The 17,479-nt window shown below is 55.7% G+C and overlaps 1 protein-coding gene across 1 annotated transcript in view; it reads right to left on the reverse strand.

The window, feature by feature from the left end:
- The window catches only part of SMPD3 (sphingomyelin phosphodiesterase 3), an 85,396-nt gene that overhangs the window by 10,774 nt on the left and 57,143 nt on the right, over positions 1–17,479 (reverse strand). Inside the window, exon 3 of the mRNA XM_014827624.3 lies at positions 2,301–3,839. Coding sequence (XP_014683110.1) covers positions 2,301–3,626 — 1,326 coding nt within the window. The 5' untranslated portion in view covers positions 3,627–3,839. The remainder of the gene's footprint in view (positions 1–2,300; positions 3,840–17,479) is intronic.

A 17,479-nucleotide genomic window follows, 5' to 3' on the forward strand; every position in this document is an offset into this window, starting at 1 on the left:
TGGAGGGGCTCAGGTGAAGGCTGGAAGGAAGGGAGAAACAGGAGTCAGACCTGGGACGCGGGGAGGATGAGTTGGAAGGGGAAGGCCAACCAAAATACAGGTGGGTAGATGCGGAGGAGTGATGGCCTGGGCCATGATGGTGCAGCTGGAGACATGGGGTAGACCCAGAGGCATCTGGAAAGTGAATTAGGAGCCTGGATGGATTGGATGGGCTCAGGGCACAGAGAGGATTCAAGGTGGGCCCTTCTGGCTGAGGGACGGTGGAACCTGGAGGAGGTGGGGTCCAGGGCAGATGATGAATTCAGTTCGGGAGTGAACGGGACTGTGTCCAGGAAGCAGCCAGACAAAGAGCTGGGGGCTTAGGGGAGAGATCTGGCGTGGGACAAACCTGAGAGTCCTCAGCAAGTGTGGAAATGGAGGCTGTGGAGTCACTTCCCCGGGGCAGGCGTGTGGGGCCAGGCACTTGGAAATGAAGAAGGCTGGCCAAGCGGGTCACGTTGCTGTGGGGCCGCCAACCCTCAGCTTGGGCTGAGAGCTGGGCAGAATGCAGCAGGCCTGATTGCTGCCCCATCTGCTGAGATGGGGAGAGAAGTTGCAAACCGGGTTTTATGCGAAATATCTTGATTTTTAAATGTTGGCCAACACAAGAAATTTCTTAATGGTGTGGACCAAATTAAATATATCAGCAGACCTGTTTTAGACCCAGGAGTTAGAGGGAGCATCAGCATTTAAAGGATGGGCAGGTGACAAAGAGCCCAGAAGGAACAACCAAAGAGGTGGGAAGAAAGCCTTCAGCAGAGGGGCTGTCTCAGGAAGACTGTTGTGACCCTGGTGGGCATGGTAGTTGGGCTGCCAGATCAAGGAGGGAGACGAGGAGGGGGTGTGTGGACTTGGGGAGGGGTTGAGGGGGTCCCTGGCCTTGAACCATCTGTAGAAGGGGGGCAGGAGGGAGAAGGTGAACCCCGCCCCACAAGCCTGAAAACATGTCCCCTCCTTCCCCAGAAAGTCACTCTGGCTGCTCAGACAAAAATATATCTGTGGAACAGAACGTTGATGAACCATATGCCAAAATGGGGAAGCTGGCTCTCCCGTAAGAGGAATGCAGTCAATTTCACCATTTCAGGCTGTGAATGGAGAGCTAGGGACTCCAACTCTGGGCCCACTGAGCCACACAAGAGCCACTGAGCACCTGAAGTAGGGGCCCAGGCCCGGGGTGCTGCCCTGGCTCCAGTAGGCTCCATGCAGACAGTCAGCCTGGACCTTCACTCCCAGCAGGTACTTGGCTGACAGGCAGCACTTTCCTGGACAGGCTGAGCACGGTCAGAGCCGAGAGCCTCGCCACGCTGGGGCTTCCGCACTAACCACACTAGGCACCCTTGCCCCCTGCCCCCCTACACCTGGACCCCCTTCCAGGGGGAACCGAGAAGTCTTGGGGAAATTATGGAGAGAACCCACACCCACAGCAGCTGCTGCCTCTGGAGGCGGAAAACCCTGTTCTGTATCAGCTGGCCAAATGATGCTTCAGAAAATTCTGGAAACACCAAGAGCGGCTTTTGGATAGGGAACAAAAAGTCAACACTCTGAGCATGTCAGGCTCAGCAGAAGATAATGTGTAATGACCAAATTACCATGGTCTAAAAACTCCTCCAATTGCATCCAAATTAGCAGAAATAATTATGATTCAGTTTAATTAGTGACTATGGAAGCGAAGCCTCGGGCTAGTGGGCAGAGTGCCTGGCATGGCAGATGCCTGACAGCCAGGAGGGAGAGGACGTTCCGGCCAGTAAGGCTGGAGGCCTAAGCAAGCAGGCATGGTAATGGGCCTGGGACCTCAGAGCCCTGCCTGCCCGCTGCACCCAGTGGTCTGCGCGGGTCTCCCCTCGTGTGAACCTCTGCTCCTTTCCAGAGAGGGGGCTCCCTGCCTCCTCCTACTCCCCGTTTACCATTGCCATGCCATCATCACCTGCACTGCCAGCACCAGGAGAACCTCCCAGCCTCACCACTCCAGCTCCACTGTCCACCCTGTGAGCAGGCTGTAGTTGCCCCTGCTTTACAGGTGAGGAAATGGTGGCTCAGAGATCTGAAGAACTTGCCCAAGATAACCCAGCCCAGACCCTTGGCTCTTGTCCCTGCATTCTGTTTCCCTTGTCCCTGAGCTGATGGCCCCCCAGTTCAGCTCCATGAAAGACCTTGTCTGCCTCCAGCCCTCCAAGAGAATGAGGACCCCGCCTGCGGCCCACCTCCCGCCGTGGCTCTGGGACCAGTTGGCGTGTGCCCTCAGGTGGGGCGAGGCCTCCTACCTTGAGAAACAGAGCTCCCTTGGAGGCCAGGCTGTCGGAGCACCGCCCATTGGGGTAACAGTGATAGGCCACATCCATGATGGGGTAGCGGCTGGCAAAGAAGAGGCCGCTGTTGAGAAACTTGAAGCTGCAGCAGCCTTGGCAGCCGTAGACCCCGACGTCGTACAGGATGTACTCGAAGTAGCCGTGCAGCTGGTCTTTCAACTTGGCGGCCGCCCGCTTGTCAAACACCTCCTGCAGGCACAGGAAGTCCAGGTTGGCGGGGAAGAAGGCCGAGACCTCATGGTCAAAGGCCTCGTCTGGGTGCCGTCTCTTGCGCGCGGCCGCCTTCTTCACCACCGAGGCCTTGTACGGGAGCTTGCTGTTGGTGGCACCTGGCTCCCCGCTGCCGCTGTCTGCCCCGGCTCGCGCCTTCACCAGGGACTCCCTGGAAGCTGAGTGGCTGCCCAGGCTCCCCGAGTCCCCATCCCGCTGACTGTGGTTGGGTGTCTGGCCCCGTGAGCCCCCGCCGGCCCCATTCCTGGCCTGGCCCCCAGTGGCAGGGTCATCGGCTTCGGGAGGCCGGCCCCCCTCGTCACCACTGCCGATGCGCACGATGCAGGCATCCTCAAGGCTGCCGCTGTCGGCCAGCTCCCCAGAGGCCGGGCCGTTGGCAGCCTCATCACTGGGGTGACGCCCGCTGTCACCCTTGTATTCCACAGAGGCCGTCCTCTTAATGCTTCCAGGGACGGCCCGGGCCACGCCATCACTGCCCTGTGGTGACACCAGGCTGCTGAAGCTGGCCGCGCTGATGGAGGTGTTGGTGGGGGAATCAATGTAGATTTTGATCTGGGGCCGACTGGCCCCGTTGCGGATTCTCTGCCCAATCTCTTTGGCCCGTGCTTGGGTGTTAAAAACATTGTTGAGCCTTGCCAGCGATTCGGGAAGAAGGCAGAGGTTGGCTGTGGTGAAGCAGAAGCTTTTGCCAGGACCTGTCCCCTTCCATTCACTGAGCAGGGCTGCCCCACCAGCTGGGCCCTTGTCCTCCAGCCGGGAATAGATGTAGGGCCGGCGGGCAGATTGCAGAGGGGACCAGAAGAGGAACCCAAGAAATGCAAAGGGCAGTGAGGCGACCAGGAGGGCCAGGTAGACAGGTGTGAAGAGATAGGAGCAGAGCAGCTGGAGGCAGCACCAGTCGTCCGCCCGCTGGCGCGTCTCGTAGGTGGTGGGTATGAAAGGGGCCAGAAGCCGGTCCACCAGCCAGTAGCATGGGAAGATGAGGGCCCAGGACACGGCGTGCAGGGCGGACAGACAGCTATTAGGAAAGGGGGTTGTGTACAAAACCATTGCAGCTCACTGGGTGCCGTGGCCGGCCCTACTACATGGTGTCCGTGGCAGCGCGGGCACTTTCCTGGGTGGGGTGGGCGAGTGGGGGGACAGCTGGAGGAGGGGTCACCTCCTGGTGAGGTGTGACTCTGGATGGTCAGTGGTGAGTGTTAGCCAGCCAGTCATGGTTCACCTCAGTGGGCCATGCTGGGCCACCCAGGCCTGCTGCAGAACCTGCAAGACAGAAGGGGAGGGGCTTTATTCATCTTTAAGAGGAGCACTTCGAATTCTGGGGCTATTGTTCCCACTCACTCTGTTCCTACTTCCTCCAACATAAGCAGGACTGTTCCAAGGACCACGCTGGAGCCAGCAGGCTCACAAAGGGGTGCCAGCACACCCTGTTTGCCTGTGTGTGTTTGGTTCTCTTGGAGTGAATAGCTTGGTGACATGACTGCCTCTAGCTGACCATCTTGAACTTGTAACCTAATTGCTTGAAAACCGGCCCAGAATTTCAGAGGAGCACAGCTTTGTGGGGCCTCAGCAGGGAGGCTGGGGATCCTAGAGGATGCCTGGGCCTGACACTGGCCTGGAGCAGCCAGAAGCCCATCAGAAGCCAGAGGCGTGTTTAGAACAGGCGAGGGGTGAGCCTGAGTCAGAGGAGCTGCAAACGTAGCCACCTGTCACCAAGTGCCCGCCAGGTCAGAATGGAGAGGGAACAAACTGCAAAGAAAATGGGCCAGAGAGGCCTGGGGTGGGTGGCAGTGTGGCTGGCAGGACCCCTGAGAGGAAGACCCTCCAACAACGAGGCTCTTGCTGTGCCCCAGCCTGCAACATCAGACCACCTCTGAGGTCCCACCCCCAGCGACCCCCTACTCCCATCCCTGGGGCAGAAATCCCTGTCTGATGAGGATTCAGGCACAGCCTGGGCCTTACCAACTTCCAGAATGATCAAGGGTACCCAGTTACAGGGACTCTGATGATCCCTGAGACTTTTGGAGAAGCTCCCTGGGGCTTTGAGGGTTTGGCCCAATCTTCTCCCCTAAACCCCTGAGGTGAAGCTCTAGGGCCCAGCCGAGGCCCACAGCTGCCAGAATGAGTCTACTCCAGGTCCTTGTCCCAGCCCGTCTGGGAGCCACAGTGGGTCTCAGAGCAGGCGCCAGGGCCCCGCCTAGGAGAGGACACAGGTGCACTTCTTGCGCCGAATGTAGAATCAATGAAAGACAAGAGTGTGGAGTGTTTACCCTGCCTCCAGGGACCCGCGGATGATCATTCTGTGGTGAAGCTTGTGTAAGCATAACCCAGAGTTTTCATTACCAGATCAGCTGGCGGATTCATTTCCTGCTGTCTCACAGATGCAGCCCTACTCCTGCCCTGGCACCACGAGGGGTCTGTGTCTACATTGCCATCCATCCCGGGCCCACACCCTCTCTTCCTCCTGCCTCCCTGGTCATCTCAGCCAGGACCTGAGTGTCATCTGGGCTCTGCTCTCCTTCAGTTCCCACTTCCCATTGTCTTCTACCCATGCAAGCCCCCTGGAGCCCCTGCACTCACTCACTTTGTTGGTCTCCTCTCCATCAGGCCATCCTCCACACGATGGCTAGACAGTCTCTGTCTAATCAGTGTCACAGATGCCTCAACCCGGCTGAAGCCTCGCTTGGTCCTTATTGGGAGGCTTGTCTCCTAGCGGGGCCTGCCAGTACCTGCAGCCACATCTCCTTTTGTGCTCACTTCCCACTCCCCAGGCTGTGGATTCCTGTCCATGCCCTGCTGTTTCCCACGTCTGCCCCTCGTCTAGCTTACCCCTTCTCTTCTAAGACTTAGCTTAGAAATCACCTCCTCAGAGAGGCTGTTTTGCCTCCCCTTGCCGGGTGGCTAAGACTCTCCGGTGGGGGCTCCCCTTCCCCTTGTGCATGGCCTGGTCTCTGCAGTTCTAGATCATAAATTCTCATGGGACACGACGACCTCCCCAGCAGACCAAGAGCTTCTTGAAAGAAGGGGCTGCGGTGAGGGTGCTGTGGGTCCCGGGCTGCACCAGCAGGAGCTCAGGCAGTGGGTGAGTGAATGGAGGTCGATCTGTGCTGCCTCCGGGCCCGCGGTGTGAGGGGTAGTTTCCATGATGCATGTCAGTCACCCAAGCGCACTTCCGCGACCACCATCTCTGGGCTGATGTGGTATGGGCAGGGTGCTCACCCTGGACCAGAGCTTAAAGTCTGCAGATGAACCTAAGCTGGTGGCTGTGTCTGGTTCTGGAGAATGCACCTTTCGCAAAGATTTTACTTTTTTCAGGGGAAATCGCTTTGAAGCAAACACTGGAAAGTTATAGTTCGGAGAAGCAGGTGTGTCTACTCAGACCACAGCCCTCCGACCAGGAGCCTGACCAGGAGCCGTAGGAAATGGCTCCTTCGCAGACAGCTCTGCGCTGGGCCTTGGTTAAATCCGGGAAACGTGACCTCTGCCTGAGAGCAGCAGGACCGTGTGGCTTTGCCTGGCTCTCTAGTCCTGCTTGGGGCAGGGCCCCTCACTCCAGGGTGAGCAATGAGCCTCACTGGCAAGGATGGTGGTTGGTGAGGCCAGAGGGCCGTCCACAGTGTCCCCTTCTCCCTGACATCCTGCCCTGGAGCCCCAGATGCAGCCAAGTGGCCTCCACCACCTCCCTCACACCCAGCCCAAGTCCTGTCTCTGACAGCTAGGCCCTCGGTGGGGGGTGTCCCAACCCTAATGGCCTTGACCCTGAGGTCAGCTGCTTCAGGGGCCCTGTGAAGTCAGGCCGGGCTGCTGGGCTAGGGTCCTGAGACCAATTGTATAATGACAGTAACTGAAATTGGAGTACTTGTTCTGTCACCTCTGTGGCCCAGTGCTCATGGCTCAGTGCTCAGAGGGGCTGGTGGCTGTCCAGAGTCCTCCCATGCCTGCCATCTGACATACTCATTTGTTGTTTCTTTAAAATTCCAGCAATTTCATTTGAATTTAACCTGGAGTTGGGGTGACAGCCCTCTTGCTCCCACACAGGCTGATGGGTTTGGCTGCTTTTGGCACACAGTGTGTACATGTACAGGCACACGTCATTGTGTGGAGCCGCTGGCTTCAGACTGGCTGGAGTGAGAGCTACAGAAGAGGACACAGAACTGCCTGGACCAACTGGGTCCAGAGGAAGAGCCTGCAGGTCCTGTCCCTGTGGGGAGGGAGGGTGAGATGGGGGCTCCCAAGCCTCCCCAGCTGCCAGCAGCCCCTGGTTGGCACCAAGGTACGAAGGGTAGGGGGTCCCAACATCACAGGGCAGCCCCCTTCCCAAGTCTCCCTTGGCCCTTTCCTCCTCATCTCTGTGGCCCAAGGTCACCAGCCCAGCCAGCACCATCTTTGCCTAAGCACCAGCCCTACCCCATCACTGTCCGCCTGTCCTCAGTCTCAAGCCACAGGCCCCAAACCCACAGTCTGCACGGTGGTCAGGAGCTTCCTAAACAATCTGATTGTATTCTTCCTTGGGTGGTCCCATTGTCTTGGGGGACAAAGTCCAGTCTCCCTATCTCCGTCTAGGGGCCCTTTGTGCTCTTGCCTCCACCATCCTCTTTCTTCGCCCAGCCCCTGCTCCCAGCTCCTCCAGCACCTCAGCCGTGCACTGCTGTCTGACCTCCAGGCCTTTGCACCTGCCAGGCTCTCTGTCTGAAACTTCTCTCCTGCCTTGTCTGTCAGCTCCTCCTTCCCCTTCAGGGCCCAGCTGAGATGCCACCTCCTAAGGGATAGTGTTCCTTGACCCACTCAGGGCTGCCTGTGATGTTGCAAATCCTCTCCATATTGTGCTGTCATCCTGCCAGGAACTGGATCTGGCTAATATCTGGGTCCCACAAATGAGCTGGGAACTCTATCAGGATCCGTGTCTGTTGCGTGGCTGAGTCCAGGGCATGGCCCTGAGTGTTTGTGGAGGGAAAGAACAAATGAAGAAACGCCTGATTGAGGAATGAACGGACCCTGCTGCAGCCTCAAGGGTGAGAGGTTGGGAAGCGGGAGCAGCTGAGGTTGTCCACCCCCGAGGAACACTGTCACACTGAGTCAGGAGTCAGGCTTGGCCAGGCCCTGGCTGTGAAGGCAGTTATGGGGAAAGGATTTGGGAGGAGCGGATCTGTTCTATTCATGTCATGCTGCCCTCTAAGCAGAACTGGCCTGTATTCCACCGGATGTCTGTCCATATGGGTCAGAGGTGAATGTGCTTGACTTCATAAGAGGCTTCCTGAGAGAAATTCCCAAACCTTCTGTCCTCTTATGTGGCTCATCCCCACCACTGGCCGATCAGGGTTGGGATCTGCTATTAGCTGAGACAGGGCTACTAGGGGTGGGGTGGGGCTCCCTCTTCAGCTGCCCTGTGTCCTCACTCCTGCTGTGGCCCCAGAAACCTTTCTGGGCAAGTTCACTCCCCAGCCCTGCCTGCAGTGGCAGTAAGTGGCCAGGCCTGATCTTTCTGCCTCCACTGGTCTGGTCACAGGAATGCTTTTGGTCCTCATTCAGGCATCGATGGGTTTGAGGTGGCTGTTAGCCCAGGGGGCCAATAGGCAGTGGTGGCCACCAGGGCAGTCCTCTAGAATTTGGCAGACCCAAGCGTCCCAGCCCTTCCTGCCTGCCGTCTTAGCCCTTCATGGCTATCCGGGGTCCCCTTGTCCAGAGACCTCTCCTGCCTCCCCTCCTGTACGGCCCTGGACAGGAGCCTCCGGGTGCTGCCCACCTGACCTGCTCCTGCGTGCAGTCCCTGCATCTACGCACAGAAGCTGCTGACGCAGTTGACACAGAAGGGATTGCCACCAATGGAGCCCGTTTCTAAAGCTCTGTGGTTAATTATTTTGTCTCAGAGAAATGAAAGGAGGGTAAACAAACAACAACACATTAATTAGTCTGATCTACACTTTCCCCATGAAAGAGGAGAGCGAGAGTTAAACATTGGAGGCTGGCAACTTCTCAGAGAACCCTAGAGTCCTCGGAGGGGTGGCAGGGCAGGATGTGGACACACAGGTGCCCAGCCTACACCCCGTCTGGGCCCTTTCTCTTGCCTGAGCCCCCTTGGCTTGGTGGGACATTGTGGGCGGCCCGGCCCAGGCTCTGTCTCCCAGTGAGAAACGCCTTCCTCTCCTCCATGCCCCTGTTCTCTGCTTCCGTGTCCTGGGCTGGCACCTTTGCCAAGCAGAGTCTACCATTGGCATCTCTGATAGGGCTGACAGGCCCCTCAAGGGCTATGTGTGCTGAGCTGTCACCACACAACCCCGCAGGCTGGATTGCTCTTTCAGGTTCCTGTTTAAAGCCGACAATCACCCTGGATTTATCCCTTTCGCAAATCCTGGTGTGGCTTCAAGTGTTGCTTGGGATGCCCTCTGTCCCAATACCATGGTCTCCAGAGCTGGGCTGGAATCCCAGACTCTCTCAGATCCTCATGGTCCCTCCTGAGCCCTGGAGTCAGTGTGGGGGCTACACAGTGCCCCCAGGGAGGGCTCCCTGGCGTCAACCTCTCTGTCCCCGAAGTAGAAACCCCACACTCACCCCCCTCAACCCCAGCTGCATTGCTCAACACTCAGCTTGGGCTCAGGGATCAGGCTGACTGAATGAAATCCTAGCACTGGAGTCAGGCTTGCTGAGCCTCTGTCTCATCATCTGTGACACGGGGATAGCAATACCTACCTCCCAGGGCTACCAGGAGGATTAAAGGGGGCCAGCCCACTCATATTGCTGGCCTGTTTCCCTCCCTACATCCCCCCAACCTGTAGGTCCTCCCTGACCCCTGATGTTGGCCTCTATGTGCCCTGTTGGCTCTCCCTGGCCTGTGGATTCGACAGATTTTGAAGATGGGACAAGCTTGTTCTGTGTACTGTTCTGGGACAGCCTGAGCCCACCCACTGAACTTCCAGGCTCCTGAATGACCCACGGTGCCTTCAGATCCTCAGAATGCTGTCCATACTGTTTAGGCTGGGGCTGCTGGCCTTCACTAACTTGTTCCTTTCCCTGCAGTGACGACTGGACTAGGCCTGATTGTGACAAGGAGACTGGGCTATGGAGCCAGGCCAGACAGAGGAAGCAGAGAACTTTGCAGGTTGACCCAGGTGGGAGGAGAACTCACCCAGGGAGGTTTGGGAGCCCAGATGACCCTAAGTCCAGACAGGAGAGGAAGAGGTGGCGGGTCAGGTCCTGGGGAGGACCAGGTAGGTCACAGGCCTGGCCACTCCTGGGCAGATGTGGGACACTGATAGTAAGCAGCTCCACACCACAGGTGCTCCTGGTGGGTACTGATGATCTGCAGTAACCTGTCAATACCAAGACACCTAGTTGCTAACCTGTGACCTATAGCCACTACAGCATGGGGAGGGGACTCAGATTGCTCAGAGGCCTGAGCTAAACCAAAGTCTCTCCCCCATACACTATCCTGAGGGCTAAGGGCCAGCTGATCTGCCATCACCCTGGGAGGGAATCTTCAGGAATAGGGGCTGGCTAGGCCTGGTCCTGTTTGCATGTTGAAGATAGGGGAGGTAGGTCCCCAAAAACCTTTGTGGGCAAGCTGCAGTGGACGGGACATCTGCTACTGGATGCCAAATAACAGTGGCACCAGGACAGCCATTCCTCTTCTCATCTCCCTGGGAAATGGACCAGGCGTGCCAGCTTGTACAAAAGACCTGCTGCACAGAGGCTCAAAGGGTCCTATGTGGGTGCTGACTTTGACTCTGAATTTCTCCTGCAGCAGGAAAGTGAGGAAGCCAGACCAGTTTTGCTAGCTGAGGCAAGCCCTGGCCCCTCTGAGAAAGCCCGTTCCATCTTGAGGGATCTTGGAGCCTTGGGGAAATTCTGGGAATTTGACGAGGGTCAGGAATTGCCCCATGTTGGGGCTAGGATGGGACCTGTCCCTCCTTGATGACCCTTCCATCTGGTCCTCATGTCTGTTGAGCCCTCTCTTCCCAGTAGAAGGGCTGGGAGTCCTGGAGCAGAGGGACTTCCTCCTATCCTCTTGGTGTCCATGGGTTCACGTCTAAACAGGAGCTGGGCCAAGCCCCAGGTTTCCGCAGGAAGGGCCGAGAGGATTACTCCAATCCAATACCCGAATATGCTTGCATCCGCTGGCAACACTGAGATTGGGCCGGCCCATTTCTGCCTGGATGCCTGCTGGGGAGGGGTTGGCATGGCAACGTGAGCTCTGAGCTGCTGAAACTTGGAGTCAACTCATCGCTGGGAGGACAAAAGAGAGACTGAAGAGGATGCCTTTCTGAGTGATGCGGGTTGGACAAACCCAGGCTAATCCCTGAAAGCCACAGAACTGGGGTCTGGGGTCTGAGGTCTGGCATGAACGCGTGTGCCGTAGCGGTGACTCCCACTGACACAGCTGTGCCAGGTAAATGCCTGTTTACCCTTCTAGATCCAAAGCACCTGCCTCCTTTCCCTGACGCCCTCCCAAGCCCTCCCCTGCAAACCCCTTCACCAACTGTCCCTCTAATCACACATGTGTCTGTTTGACCACTGGGCCCCCACCACCCCTGGAAGCTCCTGATAGAGTGTTGGGCACCAACACTCATCTGCTCCACCTCTCTGGCTGTGGCAGACATGCTTTTGTCTGCCCTGCTCCAATCCAAGGGGAGGGCAGTGGGCCACCCTAGGTCAATTGGCACCACAGCTTCCTGACCCCAAGGAGAATGGTCATATGACCCAAGCTCTCCTTGGAGCTATTACTGGACCCATCAGGAAAGAGGTCTGCATTTCCTCTGAGATGGAAGCACTAAGAGTCTGAAGCTTCTGGAGCCTTCCTTGAGAGTGAATCTAATTCAGAGGCAAACAGACGTTAGGGCTGGAAGGAGAGAGGCCAAGTCCTGGTGACATCTGTTAGCTCCAATTTCCCTGTGCCTGAAGCCAACACAACTCCCAGACTTTCTAATTAATGAGTCAGCAAATTACCCTTTTCTTTGCTCTAGTCACTTTGAGTTGGGTTTCTGTCACTTGCCACCTTAAGGGATCCTGTCTAAAAGATACGAGCTACAAGATCTTTCTAAAACTCAATTCTTGTCAGTTCCCCTCCTCTGCAAACCTGTGGTACCCCCTGGCGTGCCCACTGGACAAATAGGGCCCTCCCTCCTGAATCCTCGAAGGTTGGTTTGTGTGACCTAGTGCCTATGGTTTGTGCCCAGTGAGCATCCCTCAGGAGACAGCAGTGCACACAGTATGAGCATAATCTCTGGTATCAAACATGCTGGGTTCTGGTTGCTTAACTGACTTTCTGAGCTGTAGTTTCCTCATTTGTCAGGCACACATAACAATATCTCAGGGTCATGCAACAGATGATGCATGGGCAGCACTTAGCAGAGGCCCTGCCACATCTCTAGTAATATTATTTTTATTACTACTACTACTGTTAATTTCCTTGCTGCAAAGGCTAAGATACAGCTGGAGCCTTCAAAGTTTCCTCCTTGATTGGTTGGTTGCTAGACAAAGAAGGTGCCCTGCTTTCCCAAACAAGGGGCAAGGATGGTGCAGGGGATGTCGGGGCTCCGTCTCCTGGCAGGACTGTCTGCTGCAGGCTGCGTGTGCGAGTCCGAGTCACAGGCCTCTGCAGAAGCCAGGTGCAGGCAAAGGGGCCATAAAACTTTCAAAAAGAAACTTTCCACGGGAGCTATTAATGCATCATGTGGTTTCTGAGAATAGGAACAGGCTGCAAGCAGCTCTGTAGCACTCCTTCAATCAGCCAGCCTCGGCATTTCCATGTCAGAACTGAGAAAGCCCAGAGGAAGCCGCGTCTTGCGTGACTGGAAAGCAAATCTCAAGTCAGGTTGGAGGTGATTGTGCCAGGGCTGCCTGAACCAAACTATGTTTAAAATAGCAGTACCACTGGGTCTAGGACCTTGTGCTACAGTGACATGGGGCAGTTGCCCTGAAAGCGTGGGCTCCATCACAGGAGGGGGCTGTGTTTGAAGATCTGGCTGCCCTACCCACCACTGCCTGCCATTCCAGAATCATCTGTTGGTGACTGAAAAAGGGGCCATTAAGAAGGCTGGATGGTGGCTGGCACCTAAATCCATACCTGAACCATCCTGAGCGGCATCTTCTCTCATTCCCACGGACCCCATATTACGCTCAAGAACCTGCCCATAGCCAGATCTGCCTGCCTAGAGTCTGCTGGACGCTGAAGCCCACAGGGCTCCTGCCAGTCCTGTGCTCCCACAGAGGCTGAGCCCGGGGTCGGGAGAGAGAGGCTGGGGGGTAAGGGCTTCCTCCATGATGAAAAGCAGGTCCCAGATCCCTCTGTTCACGGGGTCTTCTTCATATGGGCTTTGACAAGGCAGCTGCAGGGCAGGACTGGAGCAGGCAGTTGTGATTTCTGGAGGGGAGGCTTCAACATCCTTAAGCGAGGCCCAAATCCGGAGGCCATGTGCCAACAGCTGAGCATCTCGATTGGCATGGGCCTCCTACCTCAAGTGCTTTGAGCCTGCCCAGGTGCTGAGGTCTGTGCCTGAGCTGGGCCTCGCAAATAACCATAAACAGGAGATCCTAGAACTCCCTAGCAGGTCATATCACCTGTCTCAGGTGAGCTCTGTGGGTCTGCTGCATGACTGACTGAGTGCTAGCCCCCAGCATGCTCCCAGCTGGCCAGCGCCACCTCTCCCCTCCGGAGAAACCCTCCTTAGGGACAGAGAACAGGAGGAATCTCGCTTCTCTCAGGCTCTGCCCTTGAGGCTTTTGTCCCAGCAAAGTCCCTGCATCCCTGACACGAGGGCTGATGTTAATGGTTCATGAGCTGAACAAGGCTTGGAACATAATTTGCTTAAGAAGAAATGACAACATACTTTCTGTGGGAGTAGAACTTTAAATACAAGTCCACACAAATGGTAGGATTTATGCAGACCCAGCGTTCAGCTGCATTTCAAGTACCGCCTTTTCTCCTGGAATGGATTGGCCGACTGAGCAGTGTGTAGGCATTTCAACACACCAGAGAACACAGATGAAGACAACAAACCTTCCTAAAACAGAACAGACTTGCTAAAATTCTTCCGAAGAGAATCATTTCACATTCAGCCTAAAGTTTTCTATGCAAAGAACATTTAACAAACTGAGTCCTAGAGGAGAATTTATGTAGAGATTAAAAAGCCAATCAGTGCGAATGAGTAAATATAATCAGGCATCAGCATCTCACCAACCCCCCTGGGCAGCCAGGCCCGAGGGCCAGATTTCTGGACCGATGCTGGGTCTCACTCACCACTGAAGGCTGCGGCCCTTTTCCTGGGCCCTTTCAGAGACCTTGGACCCCAGGCCACTGCTATACCCAGGTTCTCCCTCTGCACACAGTACCACAGGAGCCCTTGGCTCTGAGAGAACCAGCCAGGAGAGCTCCTCCCCCTGAGAGAGGATGCCCCAGCTCAGGCAGAACCACAGGCTCCTTGCCTGGGGAGGCCTATGACCTGCCTGCAGGGTTGTGAAGTGTCTGCTCCAGAATGTATAACTGGGAAGGGATGGGGGCTGCTGGAGTCTGCTGCCCGGGGGGAGGGACTTAGAGCTTTATTTGCATAAGACAGTGAATTAGTCATTTCTCCACAGCAAAGACCAGTAGGGAAGAGATCATGGCTGACAGGTGCAGGCCAGGGCTGATCAAGGGAAGGGGCAGGGGCGGGGCAGCAACTGTTCAGCTAGGAGGCTGAGGGCGCTTGGCATCCATTCCCTATGAGTCAGATGCAGCACCGTGACTGCTCAGGGTATTTGACAGCAAGGGCCCTGGGAATTTCTGGGGGCAGAGCCTTTGCTTTCTAGGTGCGTATATTTGAGTGTGGGGGTATCTTCCTAGAGGGTATGGAGACAGGAAAGTGGTGGGTGGTGGGTGGAGCAAGCAGGGAGCAAGGGAGGGAGGTAAGGTAGAGTCAGAGCGGAGAGTAGGCGCGAGGGAGGCGGAGTCACTCCGGAAGTCCTGTCTGCCAGCCGCGCCCTCGATGACTACAATGACCCCCATATCCCAGACTGCAGGCCTGGAGGAGATGCTGGGGGAGGAGCAGCTGTGGAAAATGGGCCTGAGAGCAGGATCTGATGCATTCACTTACAGTTTATCCCTGGTTGGATTTGTTTAACTTAAATGCTTAGAATGTCCGGTTAGCCTCCACCTACACCGTGCAGACCAAGCTAAGCTAGAGTGATCCTTCTGCTCTGAGCAGTGAGAGCCTAGTGCGTCCAGGCTGGGTCTGTCCTGCACTCTGGGAGGGCTGAGTGACCCTCTGGCTGGCTGGGGGTCTGGGCAGCCACCCAGCTTGACGCTACTGGTACCACCCCCACTGTTAGACAGAAGGTGGGCAGGCAGTCTCACTGGGCTTTCTGGTAACGTTTTGGGAAGAAAATTTCCAGAACAGAGGTCAACACCAATGAGAAAACAGTCTGTGCAGTTTCAATCAGATTTGCTTTAAGAAATAGGCCCAACAGGAGGCTTAAGCTGCTTGATCCTCATCTGTCCCTCAGCTCTCTGCCCCTTGGTCTCCGGCCACTGTCCTTCTTGTTCCCTTCCAGCCCTTGGGACTGCTCCTTCTCAGAGCCCTTTGTGGTCCCCTTCTCCCCTGCCTACCCCTAGCTGGACCTTCCCCTGCCTCTTCTGTCTTAGTTGATCCCTCGCAGGTCATCTATTCCCAGGTGACGGCCATCCCAGGTGTCTCTCCTGATCTCTGACCCCATGAATTTGATTGAAAACTCTCTATCTTCCCCTAAAAGTTCATCATTCCTCTTCCTCCACTTCCCCAATACCAGCTGTCTCCTGAGTATTCCCTGGGTCCTGGGCTTCCTCCATACCTGGCCTCCTGTCACCAGCCCACAGTTCTGCCTCCCTATCCCGTTGTATCCATTCCCACAGCCATGCCCAGTTCAGACCTCGCCCTCTCCCACCTGGACACTGCAGCAGCCACCACCTGGTCTCCCTGCAACTGGTCTCCCCTACACTGGTCCACATGGCAGCTGGTGGGATCTTTCTAAACTACACATTGGACCACATTGCTCCCCTGTTAAGCTCTTCAGTGGCCTCTGCTGACCCCAGGATGATGCATCTGGCAGGGGAGGGCAGGCTAGGCCCGGCAGCCTGATCACTCTGCATCCCCTCCTACTTCTGGAGTCCCAGAGGCCCCTGACCTGCATGCTTCCCCACCACCCCCTTCTAGACCTCCATGCCTTTGCTGGGGCTGTTCCCTTGTAGCCCTCATCTGTCTGAAGGAGTGAGGCCTCAGCAGGGGGGTTCAGGGTTCAGAAGTCACAATCATGGTCTCTTCACCAAACCCCAGCCAGTTCCCTACTCTGTGGCCCCAGGGATAACTAAAGACCTGTGGCCTGGCTCAAACAGACCATTTCTCTCTTGACAGCTGGTGGTGTCTGTGCATTTACTGCATGTTTGCAGTCTGCACACCAGAAAGGTGACTTAGCCCCTTATACCTTCAGCTCTACCAAGCTAGAAACAGAACTGAGAGAGAGGAGGCGTGAGCAATGTTGGCCAGTTTCATCCCTCAAAACAAAAGGAGGGAGGGCCTTATGTGTGTGGCCCTGTGGGGTGTCTCTATAGGACCACAGACCCTGCCCACATAGCCAACACTAGCAGGCTTGGAACTCTAGGGGTGGAGTGTAAGGTGTCACCTCCCACTTCAAGCTGCAGTCCTGGGGAATGCGGGTTCTGTTTCCCATCTCTGAGGCCTGTGGCCCCTTGCAGACACTCCATATTTTATGCTATCACTTGACCCTAGCTATGTGTTGGGCACATGGTAGGTAGATAATAGGAACCCCTGATCACTGACTGACAAGTGTCAGCCCTGCCCTGTGCAGACCTGGAGTAGAGCCAGAGTGACTTCAGCAACCCAGCTCATCTGGGGCCACCTGAGGCCTGCTCAGGACCTCAAACTCATTCCCTCCCCACCTTCCGTTCTCTCTCCCTGTGAGGTGGGGGTACAGCTATGATCCAGTCCATGGCAGACATGAGGGAGACTAGAAATGAGCATCAGAAAGACAGTACTAACAGATCCACCTCTCGGGGATGTCTGAGCAGATGTTGCACAGCACACACCTCACAGAATGTGCTCTTCACATCAGTGGTGCATCTACACTGTACAACCACCCCAAGTGGGTACTGTTGGCCCCATTTACAGATGAGAAAACTGAGACTCACAGAAGTAAATGGCAGTTCCTGATAGGCGCATCCAGGTCACCTGACTCCAATTTCCCTTTCCTCACTACCTTTCTCATCAAGGCTGAATACGAATGATATGCAAACATATTCAAAATTTGTAAATGAGCACTGTCCAGAACCAAGCCCCTCAACCTCCAAGACAAGTTTCTGGAGGAAGCGTTACAAAGTCCCCACATTACCCCCCTTGTCCTGGCCCCTCAATTCCCACAAACAAGATCCTCACTCCTTTTTTCCAGCCCCCTGAAGTTTACATTTGTCACCCACCCCCACTGTGCCCTTAGTGAAGACCCCAATAACCTTTCCCCCTCCCTGTGGACTGCTGGCCTCCTCCACCTCCTCCTCTGTTCTTCCATCCGGAAACCATCACCTTTGACCCCCAAATCTCCCTACTCCCAGTGTGGTGACCTCCCCAGCAACCCTGAAAACATTTAATTCGCCAATATTTGGGAGGGAGCTGGTTCTTATAATGGTCTTGCTGTCCTGGCTCCAGGACTGAGGTTTCCAACTGTCAGGGGGTCACTGTGTTGCTGGTTTCTGCTTTTATTCTTGAGAATGGCCCAGTAGTTTGAATTATTTCTCTGGGATGGATTCAAGAGCAGAATTATGAGGTAAGCTTTAAAGCTTTGGTACATACTGTCAAATCATTTTCCACCAAAGTTGTTGGAGAGTGACTGTTTCATAGCCTCCTTACCAGCCTGGAGTTTTAGCATTAATTTTTTTTTTTTAATAG

This window comes from Equus asinus, chromosome 28, assembly GCF_041296235.1.
Source record: "Equus asinus isolate D_3611 breed Donkey chromosome 28, EquAss-T2T_v2, whole genome shotgun sequence".
Lineage (NCBI taxonomy): Eukaryota > Metazoa > Chordata > Mammalia > Perissodactyla > Equidae > Equus > Equus asinus.